At 38.8% G+C, this 18,784-nt stretch overlaps 3 protein-coding genes and 1 non-coding gene across 5 annotated transcripts; 3 read left to right on the forward strand and 1 right to left on the reverse strand.

Moving 5' to 3' along the window:
• Nucleotides 1-784: 784 nt before the first annotated feature.
• On the reverse strand, nt 785-7,055 carry cops6 (COP9 signalosome subunit 6). 2 transcript variants are annotated; one of them, XM_053324287.1, is made up of 10 exons: nt 6,760-7,055; nt 5,500-5,625; nt 5,254-5,385; nt 4,341-4,429; nt 3,746-3,808; nt 3,594-3,641; nt 3,367-3,481; nt 2,622-2,714; nt 2,262-2,362; nt 785-1,284 (listed from the first exon to the last, which is right to left on the reverse strand). In XM_053324287.1, the coding sequence occupies exons 1-10, from the start codon at nt 6,821-6,823 to the stop codon at nt 1,144-1,146; spliced, it is 972 nt and encodes a 323-aa protein (XP_053180262.1). In that variant the 5' UTR covers nt 6,824-7,055; the 3' UTR covers nt 785-1,143. The 2 variants fall into 2 exon arrangements, with proteins under 2 accessions (XP_053180262.1, XP_053180263.1); XM_053324288.1 differs by having other exon boundaries at nt 5,500-5,621; nt 6,756-7,055.
• A 77-nt stretch (nt 7,056-7,132) lies between these two features.
• LOC128363322 (F-box/LRR-repeat protein 12-like) lies at nt 7,133-10,253 on the forward strand. Its single transcript, XM_053324284.1, has 3 exons — nt 7,133-7,213; nt 7,327-7,402; nt 8,416-10,253. Exons 1-3 carry the CDS (start codon nt 7,137-7,139, stop codon nt 9,457-9,459), a joined length of 1,197 nt encoding a protein of 398 aa, XP_053180259.1. The 5' UTR covers nt 7,133-7,136; the 3' UTR covers nt 9,460-10,253.
• Nucleotides 10,254-11,938: 1,685 nt separating this feature from the next.
• Nucleotides 11,939-16,526, forward strand: aurkb (aurora kinase B). Its single transcript, XM_053324286.1, has 9 exons — nt 11,939-11,976; nt 13,045-13,083; nt 13,339-13,408; nt 13,490-13,535; nt 13,633-13,821; nt 14,338-14,476; nt 14,760-14,908; nt 15,022-15,196; nt 15,977-16,526. Exons 1-9 carry the CDS (start codon nt 11,971-11,973, stop codon nt 16,148-16,150), a joined length of 987 nt encoding a protein of 328 aa, XP_053180261.1. The 5' UTR covers nt 11,939-11,970; the 3' UTR covers nt 16,151-16,526.
• Nucleotides 16,527-17,915: 1,389 nt separating this feature from the next.
• trnal-aag (transfer RNA leucine (anticodon AAG)) lies at nt 17,916-17,997 on the forward strand. Its single transcript has one exon. It is a non-coding gene; the product is annotated as a tRNA-Leu (tRNA).
• Nucleotides 17,998-18,784: the final 787 nt, after the last annotated feature.

Here is an 18,784-nt window from a genome sequence, read left to right on the forward strand (position 1 = left end):
ATTTTCCAAACTTGTTGCTTTGGAATAACCAAGCCCACATATCGTGTATTGGACTTTCCTAAATTAGAAGGGATTTGGTTTGACCCCCTTGTGGAAATAAAACTGCTGCACAAGTGGACAGGAAGTTTATAAACCAGAGTCCTGACAATAATAAAACTAATTATTCAGACTGTCAGCAACCTCTTTTCTGTCTGAGACTTGACAATTAATGTTGAGGCTTAAATTGTCAAATTAGATTTTTAATCTGGTAGTACTTCCCAACCACTTTACTGACTTCCACAGTTTCTGTCATATAGTTCTTGTATTGAGTTAAAGTGTCAAATGTAATATTTAATCTGAATTTGTAAAAAAGAATATTTCTTGTAGATATTGCTTTCAAGATATTGTTTATTGAGTGCTCCATTGTTTCATTCAAACTCTTTTTACTGGGGCTAGTTCATCAACTGTCTACAACTGAAGGTAATCCAAACAACACGTATATACCTATAAGTCACTCTGCGCCCCCTTTTCTTCTGCTGTGTGCGCCTGTCTGTCCAAACCTCCAGAGGCTCTCAAACAGCGGGAACACGACTTCAAAAGACGACACTCTGAGCTCCAAACAATAAACCTGCAGCTACACCAGCGTCACATAGCTGACTTTCATGGGCTCATTTAAAAAGTGCAGGTCTGAGATTTTTATGAGTTTTAAGTTGTGGGAAAAAAAACAAACTGATGATGTCTATCCTGTTATAATTTACGCTTATAATCGTTCAGGCTTAGAAAGAAGACGATTCAAAGTCCCATGAAAAAAATCAGCAGATCATTTATTACATACAGAAACATCAAACAATAAAACAAACTGGTAAAATAATATAATGTTCATGTACAGTGGATTCGTTGCTCTGCATACGCAAGAAAGAGCCTAAATTTGTACACCTCTCTTTTTTTCTGTTTATATAACCAATCGGTGTAAATTAAGTGCTTCTGGACACACTTGTGGTTGAAACTGAAACTGGTTTGAAAAGCTACTGTTGGTTTAAAGGATGTGTCTCAGCTGACCAAAATACAAACAAAACAAAACAAAAAGACAGAAGAGAGAAGAAACTGCAGTGCTCGTTTGTCTCTCTACTTCAGCTAATAATAACAATAATAATAACTACCAGCTCAAAAGAAGAGTCCTCTCATCCTCCGGCCAATGCCCTGTCTGTCGTACAGGACGTTGAACTTGTTGATGAACTGGTTCATACTGTTGCAGGTCTTGGTGATGGTGCCTAAGTAGGCCATGAGGCCCACGTCATTACATTGCTGCAGGGAAACAGACGCAGGTTCAGAAAGCTTGGAAGTGCAACATTGAATCTAAACATCCTGGGGTGAAAAACTGCAGACTAAGTTTATTTACTTCCTATTTAAAGGCCTATTTAACAGACACTTGTACTTCCTTGATTTGATGTATTTCCCATTTGAAACAGGATGTTGGGGCGGGACATAGTTCAGGGAGGGATCATTCACAAGTGTAAACCAATCAATAAGGTATCAGTTTTGGAGAGAAACACAATTTTACTTTAAAGGATAGGTGGACGGGAGAGGACGTTCAAAGATTTATGAAGGTTTCACTGGTTGAATTGGTTTAATTCACTTTAACTAGATTTATTAGGCTAGTCAGTAAACCAACAAAAGGCAGCATAGTGAACAAAGGAAAATGGAAAATCAGACTTAAAAGAGACATCATATATTTTTCTTAATGTCAACAAATCCCATGAAAAGGACCAGGAATGACAATGAATTGATCCGTATAGCTTCTTTATACAAAGCCTGATGCAACTTTTTACTCTGTGAGCTCTTCTGTTAAAATGATTAAAGACACATCAAGGAGCCCCACTGTTTCACTTGGTGACACGTTCCTTTGTTAGGGTGAACGTAGGCAATGGAGTCAGTCCTGCTGCTGTAAAGATTCACAAAAGCACCAAATGTGTATTAATCTGGCACTGAAACTATTTACTCCTGTTAAAGAAATATTACCTAAAAACTACAGTGCCAAACTGTTTTAGTAAATTACACATAAATGATCTTGAGGCTGAGTCCCACATTCAGATTAGGGGACTATTTTGAGAGGCAGATTTCATGTTCTTCATTGGCTTTGTCATGGGATTGTTGATAATAAAGAAAATGTACAACAATGCCAGCCTTGATCCTTTCCATAACTGACATGATAGAGAGAGAACTGCATTGTGTATTAGGGACATGAACCATTTTGGGGGTGAAACTAAATAAAGCTTGCTTACATCATAGAAGTCGGTTTTGAATTTTGTGGTGCTGAGGACAGGCAATCTGTGGCAGAGGGCGTTCGCTTCTCGAAGGATCTCGTGGTTAAACGGCACCTCTCCTGCGGTGCACGAAGTCAGATGAGAAAGAGAAAAACAAAAAAGTAAATCACAGTATATTAAAATGGTGAAGTGAAAGAAAGAATCCTGCCCAGAAACCATAAAACAAGGCTTGTAATCATGGAGGTGTGTCTGAGGGGCCTCTCTTAATGTTGTAGAAGTGAGGAAAGGAAACATCTAATTTATGAACAGCTGTTTTCCAGACATATTTTCACATTCTTTGCACTCACTGCCCTGTTAATGGCCCACTGGTCCACTCACCTGTTTCCACGGCTTTGACGTACTCTAAAATGATCTTCACCCGGCTGTGGAGCATCTTTATCGCACTGTGCTGGGCTATAAGGTGTTCAGCAACTGTCCAAAACACAGAGTATGAGAATTTAAACTTCATTCATTTTTGATGACAGTCTTATATTAGTCCGGTTAAAAGTTTCAAAATCGTGCACTAAAGCATTCAGTAAACATCTAAAGCATGGGACAACCTGCCTGCTGATTTGGGTGTAGGTCTACCAAGTAAATTTACAATGTAAAAAAAAAAAAATCACAGCATGCTGGCAACATTTTCAGATAACCACATATAAAAGACACCAGAATCTCCTGTATGACTGCTACAGACAGAAATGCATTAACATCTGTATCTTGAATACTCTGCAGAGATTAATCCCTTCTGTGTGAGGAAAAACTCTTTGAAAACCAGATCCATTACAGTCCAAAGCTGCTGTTTTAGGACTGATCTGTTGCTGCTCCACCCACTTTGTCTTTTTAAAGGTTTAATTTTGAATGAGGGTGCCTTTTCATATTCATACAAAATACTTTTTTTAGTATTTTAAAACTAGAAACAACAGCAGTAACCTGGGCAGTGCTAGCTGGGAAAGGCATTTTATTTGAGGTTATCATAGTAAAAGATAACTCCTGAGATAAGAGTTTTTATAGGTTGCTGTAGAAAAAAAAAAAAAAAAAATGTTGTTTGTAAAAACAACATTTGAGTAGAAATGGTTAATCTTACCTGTTGAGTTTTCTCCAGTTCCAGTGGCGGTCATTCGAGCTACGTGGTCAACGCCGATTCTCTCCGCTTCCTCTGTGGCCAGAGTGTATGTCAGTTCAGCAAACAACATGGTAGCCTGGAACAGACAAAACATTAATAATTAACAACAAATCTGAAATATTAACTGATTAAAAAGCAGCAGACTCTTTGATTGTAAATGTTATGTGTATGTTTCACATTAAGATTACCTCGCCACTGATGATGTCAATCACAGATTCATATACGCTAACAGGAAGCTGAAGGGGAAGAGGACACATTGTTTAGAACAACTGTCTAATCTACTGCTAATATCTAATTCTGGAAATAGAAGAAATAAAATAATAGAATCAGAAGTACTCACATCAGTATGTTTGGTCATTGGGTTCAACTTGAGGAAGAGAGGACTCTCAATGATCTCACACACCTAGCAGGAAAGAGAAATGACAATTATGAACTGACCACAGTCTGAAATAACTATCGACTATGAGCTAATTTTAATTTTACAGCCTACAACAAATGAAAGTCTGATGCGCCAGATGGTTTCTTACACAGAACCATCTAAATGTCGTCCATGGAAACTGTTTAGAAAAAGCCCGGCACCGTCACGGGCCTAATACTCGGCAGGTGACTGGATTGCTTGTAACACAAGTACATAACTTGAAGCCTGACAAGATGGATTCTCCTATGATACTGTGATCTCTCTGTGATCTTGCAAATCCAGCTGCCTCACACGTCTAAACCATTCCCTTGTAATGTCAAAGTTGCCACTGTATGACATTTTTTAAGATGAGATTTGTTTAAAGTCACAAAAAACAATAACAAAGACTGCTGAGTTTTCAACCAGCTGTGCACTGTTACCACTGACCTAAGTGGGCGAGGGATGAAGAAGCCAATGTTGCATCTTCTGCTTTCAATAAAACTTACTTAACATTATGCACCTTTCACTTTGTACCTACCTGCTTGTGAATGTGGATATCTGATTGATCGGGAGGGCCGCCCGTGGTGTACCAACCCAAGAACTCCATTTCTTTGAAGACCTGTTTGACTGAGAGACGACAGGAAATATTAGAGAAGATCTACAGCAAGGACCTGGCTTTGTCCAGCAACCAGCTTTGACACAGAACCTCTAAAATCTAATGCCATTATTCCTTTGTGATACAATCTAAAACAAATGCCGTAGTAAGGAGCTGATCAACCTGATGTTTTTTCTCTTTAATTTAGTGTAAGATATATGATTAACACAGATTGAATGCAGGATAAATGACTGGCATGAGAACACATATGACACAGGACAGTATAACCGGCAGTAACCCCAAGAAAATAACATGAAAGAAAAAGAAAGAAAATTTTAAACAAATAAAGAAAATGTTGGCTTAATACTAGATGCACATGGTGTGTGTGTGTGTGTGTGTGTGTGTGTGTGTTAGTGTGGGTGGGCATCTGGTGTGTGGAAGAGAAGAAAGAAAAGAGTCAGGAACCCCGAGTCCCCACAGCCACCTGGACCCAGCGTGAGATGAACCCAAAATGCAGAACCATCTTTTGGTTAAGAGAATTTTTTGATGATTGATTAATCACTTTTGTCATTTTTTGAAGAAAAAATATCAAAACTTTCTGATTCCACTTTCTCAAATGTGGATATTTTCAGATTTTGCTATGATAGTTGGTCGGGACAAAACAATAATTTGAGGATGTCATCTGGGCCTTTGGGAAAAAGTAATCAACATTTTTCACAATTTTCTGACATTTTATAGAACAAACAACTAATAGATTAATCAATGACAATAATCAGTAGCTGCAGCCCTAATAATGAGTCCTAAAACAATATGGAATTGAATTAGAGGCGTATTCTCGTCCATACACAACACTTACATTGCTCCTCCTTGGTGTAGTAGTACTCCTTGTCAATATGTACTCTGTCATCGATGGTATGAGACATTAGTTCAAAGGAGTTCATCACCTCGATGTTTCGACCCTCCTGCTTCCCGATCAGAGCTCCAATCACTGAGCAGCAGAACAAACATAATGAATTACATCTACTGTAATTAACATCAAACGGGTTGAACATTACTTTAATGCTTACATGCCATCTTTCTGGTATAGGATTATCATACGTACCCTGCATTGGTCTTCCTTCCTGTGAGCGGATGCGTATCCAGTGGTCAGATATGTTAAGGATAACCAAAGGGTGTAAGGCCACAGAAACGCTCCCGGTGACGCCCGAGGCCATGACACTGGGGCTGGCTGCAGTCACAGGGAGACACAAACAAGTCAGGCTTTAACACAACAGAAACTTCTATAATAATAATTAGTTGATAAACAGAACATTGATCAGCAACATTAACGTCTCAGGTGTGAGGATGCACTTTTTTATGCAGTTGTAAATTCAAGAAATTTGGTTTTTGAGAAAGTTAGTTGGGAAAAAAACCTATTTAAAAATGTGACTTTGGGGAAATTGCAAAATAAATAGTTAGTTGCTGCCTCAGTTTGAAAGGGACCCGTTTTAAATTGTAAAGACTTGATTGAACAACATAATAAAAAAGCAGTAAAAACAGATTTCATTCAGGCATACAAGTAATACTAATACTTGTCCAGCAGATGTCACAGTGTCGACTGTATCAAACGTTTCCAAACAGTGAAACATTTTCAACACTTCAAATTAATTCAGGGCTTCAGAAAGCTGAATTTCCCCATCCGTTTACTCTGGTTTGTAGATAATTTAGACAGCAGATAAAGTTTATCTGTCTTTGTTTAAAAATGATCAGTATGATTATATACTTATGATTATTAGCATGATTACTACAACTACAGCTTCTACATTTATTCTTACTGTTACACTTTCATATGTTTGTATTTCTCATGTGCATTAGTCTCAAATAGTATTAATGTTCACACTTGTTCTGTGATATTATCGGCTTGTCAGTCATCTGTGAGGCACTTTTAATTTGCCCTAAGCCGTATGAAAGCTGCTTTACGAATGCAGTTTGATTGATAGGTAGAAAAACTGAGCACAAAGCTCATTTCCAGCATAAGAAAAGAGCAAACAGACAGCTTTAGGCCGGCATGTCTCACATCTCATGGCCAGTGTGCGCCCAGGACAACCCCAGCCCTTATTTGTTATTATAAGTTAGTCCTGTGCATACATGTGCTGACACAGACACGTTTATGTGAAACCTCAGAGGAGAATATGTGCTCATTTGTTGCCGTGTAATGTTACGTTCACTTAAACCCGCTCATGTCAACAAGCTGGCTCTAAAACCCACATATCCACCACCCTGAAGTCTCTACTAACACCAATATAAAACACTTGCTACCGTCTGCACATAGCCCCAACGCTGATATAACACAAATATTAATATATAAAAGAGAAATACTCGCCTGCCCCGTCCACTTCCATTCCTCCACCATTGCTGGTCGCCATCTTCTCCGGTGAACCGCGCATGCGCACTAGGCGTTCACATAGCGGGCTTTAGGTGGCGATGTGGCTGCATTACAAACGCGTTAAAACGTGCTTTTTACTGCTCATTTAAGCTAAGATATTAGCCTAACATTACGATAAAACAAGGATGGGCTTCCTCTGAGACACGATGTATTGTCTATGAAGGAGTATGTGTGATTATTTTAAAGATATTTCTCTGCTGCTAGGTCCTACAGTCACCGGGCTGCTTTTTCCTGCGGATTCCTGATTAGGGCGCAACCGATGTGCGTCTGAATATCAGTCCGTCTACGAGGTTTTAACAGTTTTGTTTACAAAAATGGACTACTTTCCAGAAGACATTTTAATTGACGTGCTGTCATATCTGAGCGTACGAGAGCTAGTGCGAGCCGGAAGGTAAGATACTTTAAACTTTGCTGTCAGTGTTTTTTTGTGTTGTTGTTTTTTGTCACCCGTGTTTTTTTGTTGTCACATGATTTATCTGTTGTGTTTCACGGTTGTGGTTTCAGAGTCTGTAGGAGGTGGAGACGCCTTGTGAACGACCAAAGATTGTGGAGAGTTGTCGACCTGACAGCATGGAAAGGGGTGAGGACGCGTTTAATAACATGGCTTCACCTGTTTTTTTTCTCTTTAAATCAATGTAGTCTTCATTTCATCAAACGACAGCACATAAAAGACACAGTGGTGCTGACTGGTAGTGTAGCTGTACCACATTTAATTTGCATGCAGATCTGATATAAATGCACCAATAACAGTAACTACCATGGCAGAAACCCTGGATTCAAATCAATGCTTAAAAACATGTCAAGAAACAGACAAAAAAGTATCACTTAAAGCAGGTTAGGGCTTTGGTAACTTTTCTGATTCAAATGCTGCTGACTCCTTATTAAAGATGAAGAAAACTGAACACATCATGCCAGCTCACAGGTCTCCTCACTGGACTGAAGAGAGTCCAAGATAAGATAAGATAAGATGTATCTTTATTGATCCCCCTTGAAAGAAATTCAAATTGACACAGCAGGATAGTGGAAAAAATGTAATGGTGTAAGAGTTGATGAAATGACAAAATAAATAAAATAAAATAATCTGCAATAAATAAATGTGCAGAAGTTCCTGAGATTGTAAACATGTGTGCAATGTTCCTGTTAATCTGAATGAACATCTCGTTCCTCTCACACATGCAGATGCAGTGTATACAGTAGTTACGGTGCCCTGTCGAGCTTGAGCAAACCTACGGAAGAAATATGACATGCTCTGACTTGAACTACTGATAAATCCAGTTTAAAAACCATCACATTTCACTGAACCTTAAGCACTCAATATCATCCCCCTCTCACCTATGCTTTTACATCTCTAGTATTTACTTATCTTCTTTTCTAAATGTTTTGTATTGTTTTAAATGTATTTTTAATGTTTGATGCTGTCCTTCTTTTTAAAGTTTTTCATGCTTTATGTAAAACACCTTTAATTGCCTTTGTGCTCTACAAATAAACTTGCCTTGCCTTAAGCCTCCCGTTGACATAAATGCTATTATACATTGGTTGTGTCTTTGCAAATATTGGCAGTCCATTAAATATGGACTGTCCTTTGTGTGTTAGGTGACATCCCGCATACTTTGGGTTCTGCTGCGTCAGTTCCTGGGTTGTGGACTACGGTGCCTACGGTTGCGTGGTTTGCTGCTTTCTGCCCGAGGGGGCACCTTTCTCTCTGAGTCTTGGCTCAAAGCTTTGTCCAAAAAGTGCCCTCGCCTGAGTAAGCTCTACCTTCTGCATGCAGACCTGAGAAGCCTCCCCAGTTGCCAGCTCCTGCCTACATCTTTGCAGGTGCTAGAGTTGCGTGGCTGTGAGCTGCCTCAGGGCTTTTTTGATCAGAGCCTTCCCAGTTCCCCTGGTCCCCAAGAAAGAGCAAACGCCACATCCAGTGTTGGTGCTCAACAGAAAGGACGAGGTCAGAAAAGAAAAGGGCATAGCTCTCCATCAGGGATTTCTATTGAGAGGTTAGTCCTTAACAACGTTCCCTCTTTCACGGACCAGCACCTGCAAAGTCTGACATCATGGGAGATGCTCAGTCGACTGGAGCTACGTGACACCTTTCGTGTTACAGCTAATGGGCTCAGGAGCTGTGCTGCAAAGGATGGCGTCTGCGGTGTGGAAGGGCTATTCAGGCTAAAGTTTCTGGAAATAGGCATCACTGGGCGGCAGGGCTACCAGTTACAGATGGCCTCCCTGGGGCTAGGGGCAGGATGGCTTGGACTAGAGGAGCTGAGTCTGGGCGGTAAAGAGGTGGGGCCAGGCTTGCTCTGTGCCAACCGTCTGAAGGACCTGAAGTGTCTGTGCCTTTGGTCCTGCACGCTCAGTAAGATGCAGATAGTACGGAGTTGCGGGATGCTCCGTGGGCTCCGCAGACTGGAGTTTCTGGACGTGATCTTCCAGCCTCAGCAGTGTCCACCAGTGGTGGAGGGAGAGGGTGATGGTGAAGAAGAGCAGGACAGTGAGGAAGCTGTAGGTGGAGACAACAGCAATGATGAGAACAAACTAGACACAAACGATCCTATTCCAAGTCTGCGCCGCTCACTGGCTGTCCTGCTGCCACGCTGCTCACTAGTTTTCACCAACTGCTCTGTTCGGATAAATTCAGATTAAATAAAACAAAGTACCCACTGCTGCTGTGAATGAGTGGCCGATATGGATCCTCTATTACAAAGACATGTAATTTTATATAGTGATAGCGTTATAATCAATGAATGAATTATGTTTTTTATCGTGTCATGCTCACAAGACACCATACTTTCATAGAAGCCACAATGCTGCATATACATGTTCAAACTGTACTATGAAAAACCTAAAAGTAAAGAAAACTGATTCTCAATTTCACAATCTTCATAGAAACTTGATTTTTAATGGAGTCATCCAGTATATTGTGATGTGGTGCATTCTCCGGGTAATCAATAAGAAACTTTTTATGGATCAAGTAACCAGACAATAGTCAGTTGTTGGCTAATCCAGCACATGAAATAGCTGACAAATCAAAGTACTTCATTACATTAATGCAAACATCATAAAAATGATTTTAGAAGTTTTTATCATACTCTTTTAACTCTGTTGCAATATAAAATGTATGTCACTGTCACTGACTGTGCGGCAGGAGGTGTCGCCCGCAAAGGCAGAAGAATGAAGCGCACTCTTTGCAATGATGCACCTGTTTCCTGTTTCTTCACCGCTTTTCAACAATGTGTACATTAACAAAATGATCTGTTAGAAGCAGGTGTGTGATTTTTGTTTTTTGTGTTACAGAAGAACAACGCAACACATTTGATTTCATCTTTATCAAGTCCAAATTCTGTGTTCTTTTTCCATATGTGGGTTTTTTTAGAAATTGTGAAATAAGATATGTTACTTGTTATTGTTTGTTTATTGTATACATGAGGGAAAATATAGGAGATACTATCCTTGACATGAAGTGTGTTAAGAAAATTGAGAAGGTGGGATATTAAACAGTTTTGAATACATCCTGATGAATAAATCCTCAAGTATTGTTTTTCTTGTAACTTAATTTGATTGATAGATATTTAAAGACATTAAAGATTTGTGTTTTAACTGAATGAATTGTCATTGAATTCAATGATTGATAATCAAGTGTTCATATAGCATCTCAACAAAAACACTGGAAAACCTTGAAAACAGTAGATGCTGTTTCTGTATGGGGAATACAGATATATGGTATGTTTGATATGATATGTTTTGTTTAATAATCAGGATGTAAGTAATGCTGAAACAATTAATTTACGAATAGATTAGTTGATTAGTAGAAAATCTATTGCTGTCACTTTGGATAATGGATTACATATTTTAGTAATTTTTGCAAGCAGAAACATCAAATATTCTCTTGTTTCAGGCTTTATGATGATTTAAAATGTTTTTTGGTTTACTTTCAGAAATTGAATGTCTAGGAATGTTTGGGTTTTAGACTGTTGGACCAAACAAATTTGAAGATGACACAATAGTTCCTCTACCACTGGAAACATCACACCCCACAAACAAAAACAAAAACACATTAGGCTTGTGGTAACAGCGGGTTTATTCCTCATTTGCATTTATGACAGAGAACAATAGAGAAGCATGGTGGACAACAGTGTATGGACAGAGGGCATCACACACTTAAGAGCTCTTATAATACATTGATGGCTATACTGTACTGATTTTTACTGGCAATAAAACTGGCAATGGTTAACTTAAAACATGGCAATTTTAATCTAAGACAAATAATATCCTACCAGATGAAGCCAGATAAACTTGTATGTGCTTTTCAAGTTAGTTAACATTATTTTGTCCACTGACATTCACACAAGAAGTTACTCAGTGGGAAAACCTCCTTTGCTTTGAGGTTTACCCATAAAAATATTACTAATCAATGTAGATATACAAATTTACAACAGCAGGTGGCATAGTTGTCCTATTTGACTGGACTTTACTTGAACTCTTTCAACTATGTTACACATACCCCCTCAATCCTGCTAAATTGGGCCACAATAAATGAGGAAAGCACAAGAGACACACATTACAAAACTTCAGTTGTGTAGTTATAGGAGCATAAAGTTTAGCTCAGTTAAAGTCGGTTAGAAACGTTCCACTTGGGATTGACCAATGTACAACCCTCATATTATAAACACTGCTCTATAACAAATAATACTGCATGATAACCCTGTTAAGTACTAGAGCAAAAAATATATAAAACATGATACAACAACAGGGTTTAAGAGTGGCATATAGGACATATAGTCAGCAGGAATTGATATTTAAGAAAGATTTGTAAGGGACATTACGGCCATTAATACACTTTCAATTCAATGTGACAAAACTGAGTAATGTAATGAACTAAAACCACAGTTTGAACCATAGGTTTTGAACCGGTTTGGTATGAATACACCTTTTAATGAGAGGGGGAGGAGGGCGGGTCGACGTCTGAGTGGCGTCGTTATCCTCCAATCATGCGCCTCCTCTCGCAACATTTCCAACCAATGAGAGCCCACTATCTGTAGCCTGCGGACCAATCAGGTTCGAGGAGAGGGGCTTTTGAAAACGTTGGCGGCCGAGGAAGTTCAAAATATAGAAAGACTGCTTTACCGACAATACTCGCTACATTACTTCACCACGATGCAGGTAAGGTTTTTATTTTCTTTATGTTTAGATGGCGAGGTAGGACTGGGCAACAGTTGATAACACAGAACAACGTCTGTCTGCTTAAAAAGTGTTGCTAAGGTTGAAATAGACTTGAGCTAGCCGGCTAACGTTGGGTTGGCTATTCTCTTGACATAAATATCATAACGACACCATGTATATATTTACTGTAATAACAATAGGAAATATGTCATGTACCAACACTGCATAGATACACGTTATCATGTTTTACCTAAAGTTAATTATCCCATGAGGCTCTATCGTTAAATGACCCGTAAAATGAGGCCTACTGCTCCTTCATCTTTGTTTAAAATGAGTTATTAGTTCAAACATGCAACAGGCCTTTAGCAGAGTCTGCTTACTGCACGCACAGAAACACATGCAACTTATTGTTTTATTCAAGATATAAATCAACTTTCAGTATCGTATTACAAGGTAATAAAACAAAGTTGTAACGTTAAAGTGTACCCTGTCTGTATAATTAATGCCACACATAGCATATCCTTTTATAGTATGATGTTGAAAATGTACCAGACCAGAAGAAACGCCTTTACTCCCCACAACACAACAGTCAGATAAGGGTTGCAATTAACTCATTATTTTCATTGTTAGGTAATCTGTGTGTTATTTTCTGAATTAATCGATCAGTGGTTTGGTACATATAATTTAGTGCATGTCATATATAGTTTTCTATGCAATGGGTAAAATATATTTAACAAAGTAATATGTGGGGAAAATGCAAAGAAATCCAAAATGGCTTTATTGAAAAACATCATGTCATTACAAGCAGTTACACATTTAGATGAAAGTCACAAGAAGCCAGATGAACCTAAATACCACTGACTATATTTATATCGTCTTAATGGTTTAAAGCGGTTGTGGTTGGAAAAATCCTGACAATATGGATCTGGATCCTTTAACTACCAAGACTATTTTCTCAACATCCTGCTTGCATACTTTAGACAGTTTGTAAAATAAATATGAGTGTGGATGACAAAGAACATGGTAGCTAAAATGTAATATGATCTGTATGTCTGTATTTCTTTACAGAATAAGGAAAACTATGAGCCCAAAAGTTATCAAAGACTGGTAAGATGTAATACTTGTAAAATTATGTGTAACTCTGGCCACTGTGTTCAGTCAGCATTTTATTATCCGCTATTTTACTGTAACTAACAAGCTGCACTAATATAAATGTCCATATGTGAAAATACTGGAAACTAGTGTTGACTAAATAAAACCAATATGTGTATTTCTTGTCTTTTGTAACATTGTATCATGGTGTTATCAATCGATTACCAATAAAGTACTTACTGCTTTTTTGTGTCTGCTTCTGAATTTCAGTTTACAGCCTCCAGCATGGCTGCAGGCCCACAGCGTGTTCAGGTGAAGACAGACAAAAGTGCTGTCACAGGTAATGCCACCCTCCTCACATACAGATGTCATCCAGAGATCACAGGGGATGTGCATTTATTGATTGTTTTATCACTTTTAGGCCCTGGAAGAGAGTGTGTCAGCTCATCCTCCAGCGCAGTTTCAAAGTAAGTATATTCACTACAGTATCACCAGTTGCGTTATAGTTTATAGATTTGTTTTCACAATGCTCATGAGAATGTCCATCCTTCCACTTTTCCTCAGTAAAATCACTATTGATGACTTTGATATTGGTCGACCGCTGGGAAAAGGCAAGTTTGGTAACGTCTACCTTGCGAGGGTGAAGAAGCTGCAGGCCATCGTGGCGCTGAAGGTGCTGTTCAAGTCACAGATGGAGAAGGAGGGTGTGGAGCATCAGCTCAGGAGAGAGATTGAGATTCAGGCCCATCTCAAGTTAGTATACTGCAAAAATGTTTTGTCATCTCTTGTGTATTGATATTGCGCTACAATTGTTACAAATGCTCTACTTTATTTCAGATATGCTCCATGAGCAGTCTTTCCAGTATCCAATGATCAAAGTGACTGACAAAAATTAAACTTATACCCACATTCATTCTGATATGTTGCAGTCTTGGCCATTTCTCGCAATTTTTGTGAAAATCTTTATATTTTAAGAGTGATGGTAAATCTAACCAACCATGATATGGAGTAACTCATTTTCTAACTCAGATCGCCCCTAACCCATCAACAATGTAGAGCTGGCCTGATTGGCTTAATTCAGAGCAAAATGTCCCTCAGTACAAATATTTTCTAGCAGGATGTTTGCTCCCACCCGCTGACTTATACAGGAACATAAATCAACAGTTCTTATGTATCTAACTAATATTAAGGCTGTTAAATAAAAGCTGGTTTAATTTAATTTGTCAGTGGGCAATGCATCGTTATAAAAAATTACTGTTTTCTCCTCAGGCACCCCAACATCTTGCGCTTCTACAATTACTTCCATGACCGAAAGAGAGTGTTCTTGGTGCTTGAGTATGCCCCACGTGGTGAAATGTACAAGGAGCTACAGAGATGTGGGAGATTTGATGACCAACGCACTGCAACAGTACGAGTTCATTATCTTCTCAATTAACTGTTTAGCTAGTAAATTTTTATCACAATTGTCACAGTGACATCTTCAAATACCTTGTTTTATCTGACCAAGAGTCTAAAGCCCAACATTTACTATAATTGAGTGAGAATGAGCAAACTTGAGAAACTTGAATAAATGTTCTGTATTGTTGTCGGAAAAACAACTGAAACAATTGATCAATTATCAAAATAGCTCTGCTTTTACAGTATAGAAACCCTGATGTTGTGATCTAATGCTAACCTATTTAAATTTCCAGTACATGGAGGAGATATCTGACGCACTACTGTATTGCCACGAGAGGAAAGTGATTCATCGTGACATCAAGCCAGAGAATCTGCTTCTCGGCTATCGCGGAGAGCTGAAAATTGCTGATTTCGGTTGGTCTGTCCATGCTCCGTCTCTGAGGTGAGAAGTCCCATTATGGTTCCATAATGTCATTAAGCCATCATGGTCAAAACTGCTCTTCACTGCTATGTCCTGCCACACAAGTCAAACCTCTTGTTTTTAAACCTTTCCAGGCGTCGTACAATGTGCGGGACACTGGATTACCTTCCCCCAGAGATGATTGAGGGTCACACACACAGTGAGAAGGTGGACCTGTGGTGCATCGGGGTCCTCTGCTACGAATGTTTGATCGGCAACCCACCTTTTGAAACTGCCAGCCATTCAGACACATACAAAAGAATTATGAAGGTTGGTTTCTTTTGTCTAGGCCAGTTATTTGGACAAATGTATGTTATCTTAAGTGACTGTACCCACTTTTCAGTCTGCAGTGCGTGAGAGGATCATTTCACGTTGCTTGAATCTTTTACAACAATTGGGATAGTTAAAGATGGGCTTTACCAGCGCTTGAGGTCTGCCTTGAAATATGTACATGCCAATAATCTGTATATAGTGAAATGATTATTAGTCGCTATGATTGTCCCTCCGGTCCATACTGGCAGTAAAGTGATCCAGTGTGAGAGATGTTGGGGAAAATGCCTCCTAAAGTTGAGCTGAAGATGATGTGAGGCTTCTACAGTCTTAGTTAGAATTATGAAGTCAGTTTAATTCTCCAGCATCACACTGAAGAAGTATCAAGGGGGAAATCTGTTTTTGATCTGTTTCCAGATTCCAAATTTAAAGATCTCAAAGTCTAGCAACACTCTAGCAACAGAGATTATTTCTGTTCTGCACCAGTGGTAAAAAACATAACAAATATCTACACTGAGAGCACAAGTACAGACATTTTGCCCCAGTCTGATTAGAAACATCAGGGTTATGTATCAATCGTGAGTTAGGTGTGATAAAACAAGAGTTCTCTCGTACACCTGTTATTCACTGATTTGTGTTGATTCTGAGGATATCTTGGAGCATGCCTACCCTCTGTAGTAACATAACTGTACTTGTGTATGGTTATAACACAGTCAACTAACATGAAATAGGATGTAATAGTTTCTGCTGCAACAAATTCAATTAACTTGCTGTTTTCAGGTGGATTTGAAATTCCCCAAGAACATCTCAGATGGTGCTCGGGACCTGATCTCCAAGCTGCTGCGCCACAACCCCACCGATCGCCTGTCATTACAGAGCGTCATTGATCACCCATGGGTGCGCGCCAACTCCCGTCGAGTCTTACCTCCCATCTGCCCCACCAAGAAATGCTGAGTCCACATGCCCATCTTGCTTATCTCCTTTATAAAGGGTGTTTTATCTGTCCTCCAAGAGACTCCAGGGCCAGCATATTCCGGTTTCACTGCCATTGTTCTGGCACATTTTATGGTGGGTATGATGTGCCCACTTTTTATATTGTACAGTGTGATGTCATTATCCATGTCCAGTATGTTACCTAGATGTCTTTGTGTGTTTTTTTTATTGTAATTTCTTTTCTGAAACCTGTCTTTTTTTAAAAATGTATACAGCTCTTTTTGATTTCTGTACCTGCCGGTGTTGACACCAAAGTACTACTGTTAGAGTGCCTCAGGCTACGTATATTCTGAAATGGCTTAAGATGAGGTTTTTGAGGGTTGGGTTTTATTTTCACTTGAGCTACACTTTAAATTCTAATAAATGCTATAAAAGAATTTTGTTGATTTCAAATTGAATAATAAATTCAACCAAGGATGTTTTTACATAACCGAAAAGTCATCAGGATTTATGATAAAACAAAACCAAGAACATTTTTGAAAATAAGATTAAGCAGCAATGAACAGACCCTCATACCTCATGCAAGTCAGAAGGAGCAGCAGCAGTGGTATCACTACTAGCGGTGGAGTGACACGGGTCTGAATTGTCTGTTGTGTATACATTTTGATGAATTATGTGTCATCTAGGCTTCACTTCCTGTTGCCTGTAGGAAATACTATGGAAGTGAAATATTAATGCAACAACTGACATGGATATACATTTCCATTAATGTTGGATATTTCATGTAGGAGATAACTATGAGATCTACAAGATCATATGAGATATCAAGTTTCGCCACTGCATGTGCAATGTTTCATTGCGTTTCATGCACCTTAGCACCAAAGAAATTTTCAGAATAAGTCAGGGGGCGCTACAGAGCCCATGTGCCATGATCTGAAGCAACATACTTACCAGATCGAACACGGGTGCAAAGTTTTGAGTTTTATGCATCTTGAAGGCCTCAAACGTGTTTGTAAGATGAAAATTGACACAAAAGATCCAAAATGGTCTACTTGACTGATTATGATGTCACTGAATTTCATGAACATGCAAACAACTTTATCCCAACATGGCCCTGTGTTTTAGGAGATCTTTGGAATACAGTCTAAAGATTTAGTTGTTTAATTTGTTGAAATGTACAGCCTATCTGTGTGAGATTTTGCTAATGTGTTATCCACCATGTAATTTATAGATCAATGAGGGTAACTAGACTCAAGGCCGGATTCATAACCCCAGGGGCACTTGATTGATAATCCTTCTCATACACTCAATACAAATGAGTTTATTACAATTGAATAACGCTGTGGAAACCTTGTAACTGAATACAGTATTTTGTTTTGGACATATTAGGTTTCCAAAAGCAACGTTACCTATCAAAACAATCAAAACAAGCCTTGTGTCATATTTCTGTGGAGCACTTATTTTCTCCCACCCTGGAGGGCCCCTTTCTGCACAAGAGCCCTTGGGAATTTGCCCAGATAGCCCGTATGGTAGACCCAACCATGACTGGACTAAATGTGTTGTTTCAACCAGAAGTTTCCATTCCAACATTCATGAAGTACGGATTTATGGCAGAACTGTCACATCAGATTGAAATCTTTTCATGAGGTATGACCAACAATTTACTCAAAGATGAGTTTATATCCAATATAACAGTACAGCCACTAGTATTGTGATAATTGTAGCGTTAACAAGGTAAAGACTAGTCTCATCTTCACAAAGCTATTTGACGATGAAGGGTGAACACGGTAGCGTGGCCGAGCGGTCTAAGGCGCTGGATTAAGGCTCCAGTCTCTTCGGGGGCGTGGGTTCGAATCCCACCGCTGCCATCACTTTTTGTAAAATTCAAAACATTTCCTATTAAAAAGTCAAAGGCGAACTGAAAGTTTCCGTTGCCCGTGAAACTTTCAACATTGAAATATGTCTATGTATTTTTTCCTAGGATTGCGAAGTCATTACCCAGAGTAGGGCGGGTCATGACTTCGCATTCCTAGGAGAAAAAGTGGCATACCACAGTCATTGCAAGGAAATCATAAGTAATGTTGTATTTTAACCATTTACAACTATGTAAATGTATCCAAGCATTCTAGTTAATAAAAAACACGAATGACACCGAATAACATACTGAAAAGTCAATGAAATGTGGATGTTTCTCCTTGCTGCATATGCGCCGCTAGATGTCGCCAAATTAACGCCTAACCTGGTTGCCTGTTCGATATTTTACACCACTACAGCCTGCATGAAAAATACTTATAGCTAGATGTAACCTAGTGTTGAAAGAAGTATTCAGAGCCTTTACATTAATATTAAGTTCCAATACAGCAATGTAAAAATACTCTATTACAAGTAAAAGTCCTACATTAAAATCCTTCTTCATACATAATAATAATAATAATAATGATAATAAGTATGAGCATCAAACTGTAGTTAAAGTATTACAGTAAAAGTAGTGGTTTGGGCCCTCTGACTGATATATTATTATATATGACATCATTAGATTATTAATAGTGAAGCATCAGTGTAAGAGCAGCATGTTACTGTTGTAGCCTAGCTGCTGGAGGTGGAGCTAGCTTACAATATGTTATATAGTACAGTTAGCTAGTTTAGTTCCCAACC

The sequence above is a fragment of the Scomber japonicus genome, chromosome 8 (genome assembly GCF_027409825.1).
Source record: "Scomber japonicus isolate fScoJap1 chromosome 8, fScoJap1.pri, whole genome shotgun sequence".
NCBI classification, from domain to species: Eukaryota; Metazoa; Chordata; class Actinopteri; order Scombriformes; family Scombridae; genus Scomber; species Scomber japonicus.

Bases quoted from the DNA above. Each gene is read 5' to 3' on its own strand.
- cops6 (XM_053324287.1), bottom strand. From the start codon at position 6,823: ATGCGCGGTTCACCGGAGAAGATGGCGACCAGCAATGGTGGAGGAATG. The intron at 4,430-5,253 runs GTAAGTGTTGTG...GTCGTCTCTCAG, and splicing joins CTACACCAAGGAGGAGCAAT to TCAAACAGGTCTTCAAAGAA. The intron at 2,715-3,366 runs GTAAGATTAACC...TGTTTTGGACAG, and splicing joins AACTGGAGAAAACTCAACAG to TTGCTGAACACCTTATAGCC.
- aurkb (XM_053324286.1), top strand. The intron at 13,084-13,338 runs GTAAGATGTAAT...TCTGAATTTCAG, and splicing joins CCAAAAGTTATCAAAGACTG to TTTACAGCCTCCAGCATGGC. The intron at 13,409-13,489 runs GTAATGCCACCC...TATCACTTTTAG, and splicing joins AGACAAAAGTGCTGTCACAG to GCCCTGGAAGAGAGTGTGTC.
- LOC128363322 (XM_053324284.1), top strand. From the start codon at position 7,137: ATGGACTACTTTCCAGAAGACATTTTAATTGACGTGCTGTCATATCTG. The intron at 7,214-7,326 runs GTAAGATACTTT...TTGTGGTTTCAG, and splicing joins GAGCTAGTGCGAGCCGGAAG to AGTCTGTAGGAGGTGGAGAC. The intron at 7,403-8,415 runs GTGAGGACGCGT...TTTGTGTGTTAG, and splicing joins ACCTGACAGCATGGAAAGGG to GTGACATCCCGCATACTTTG.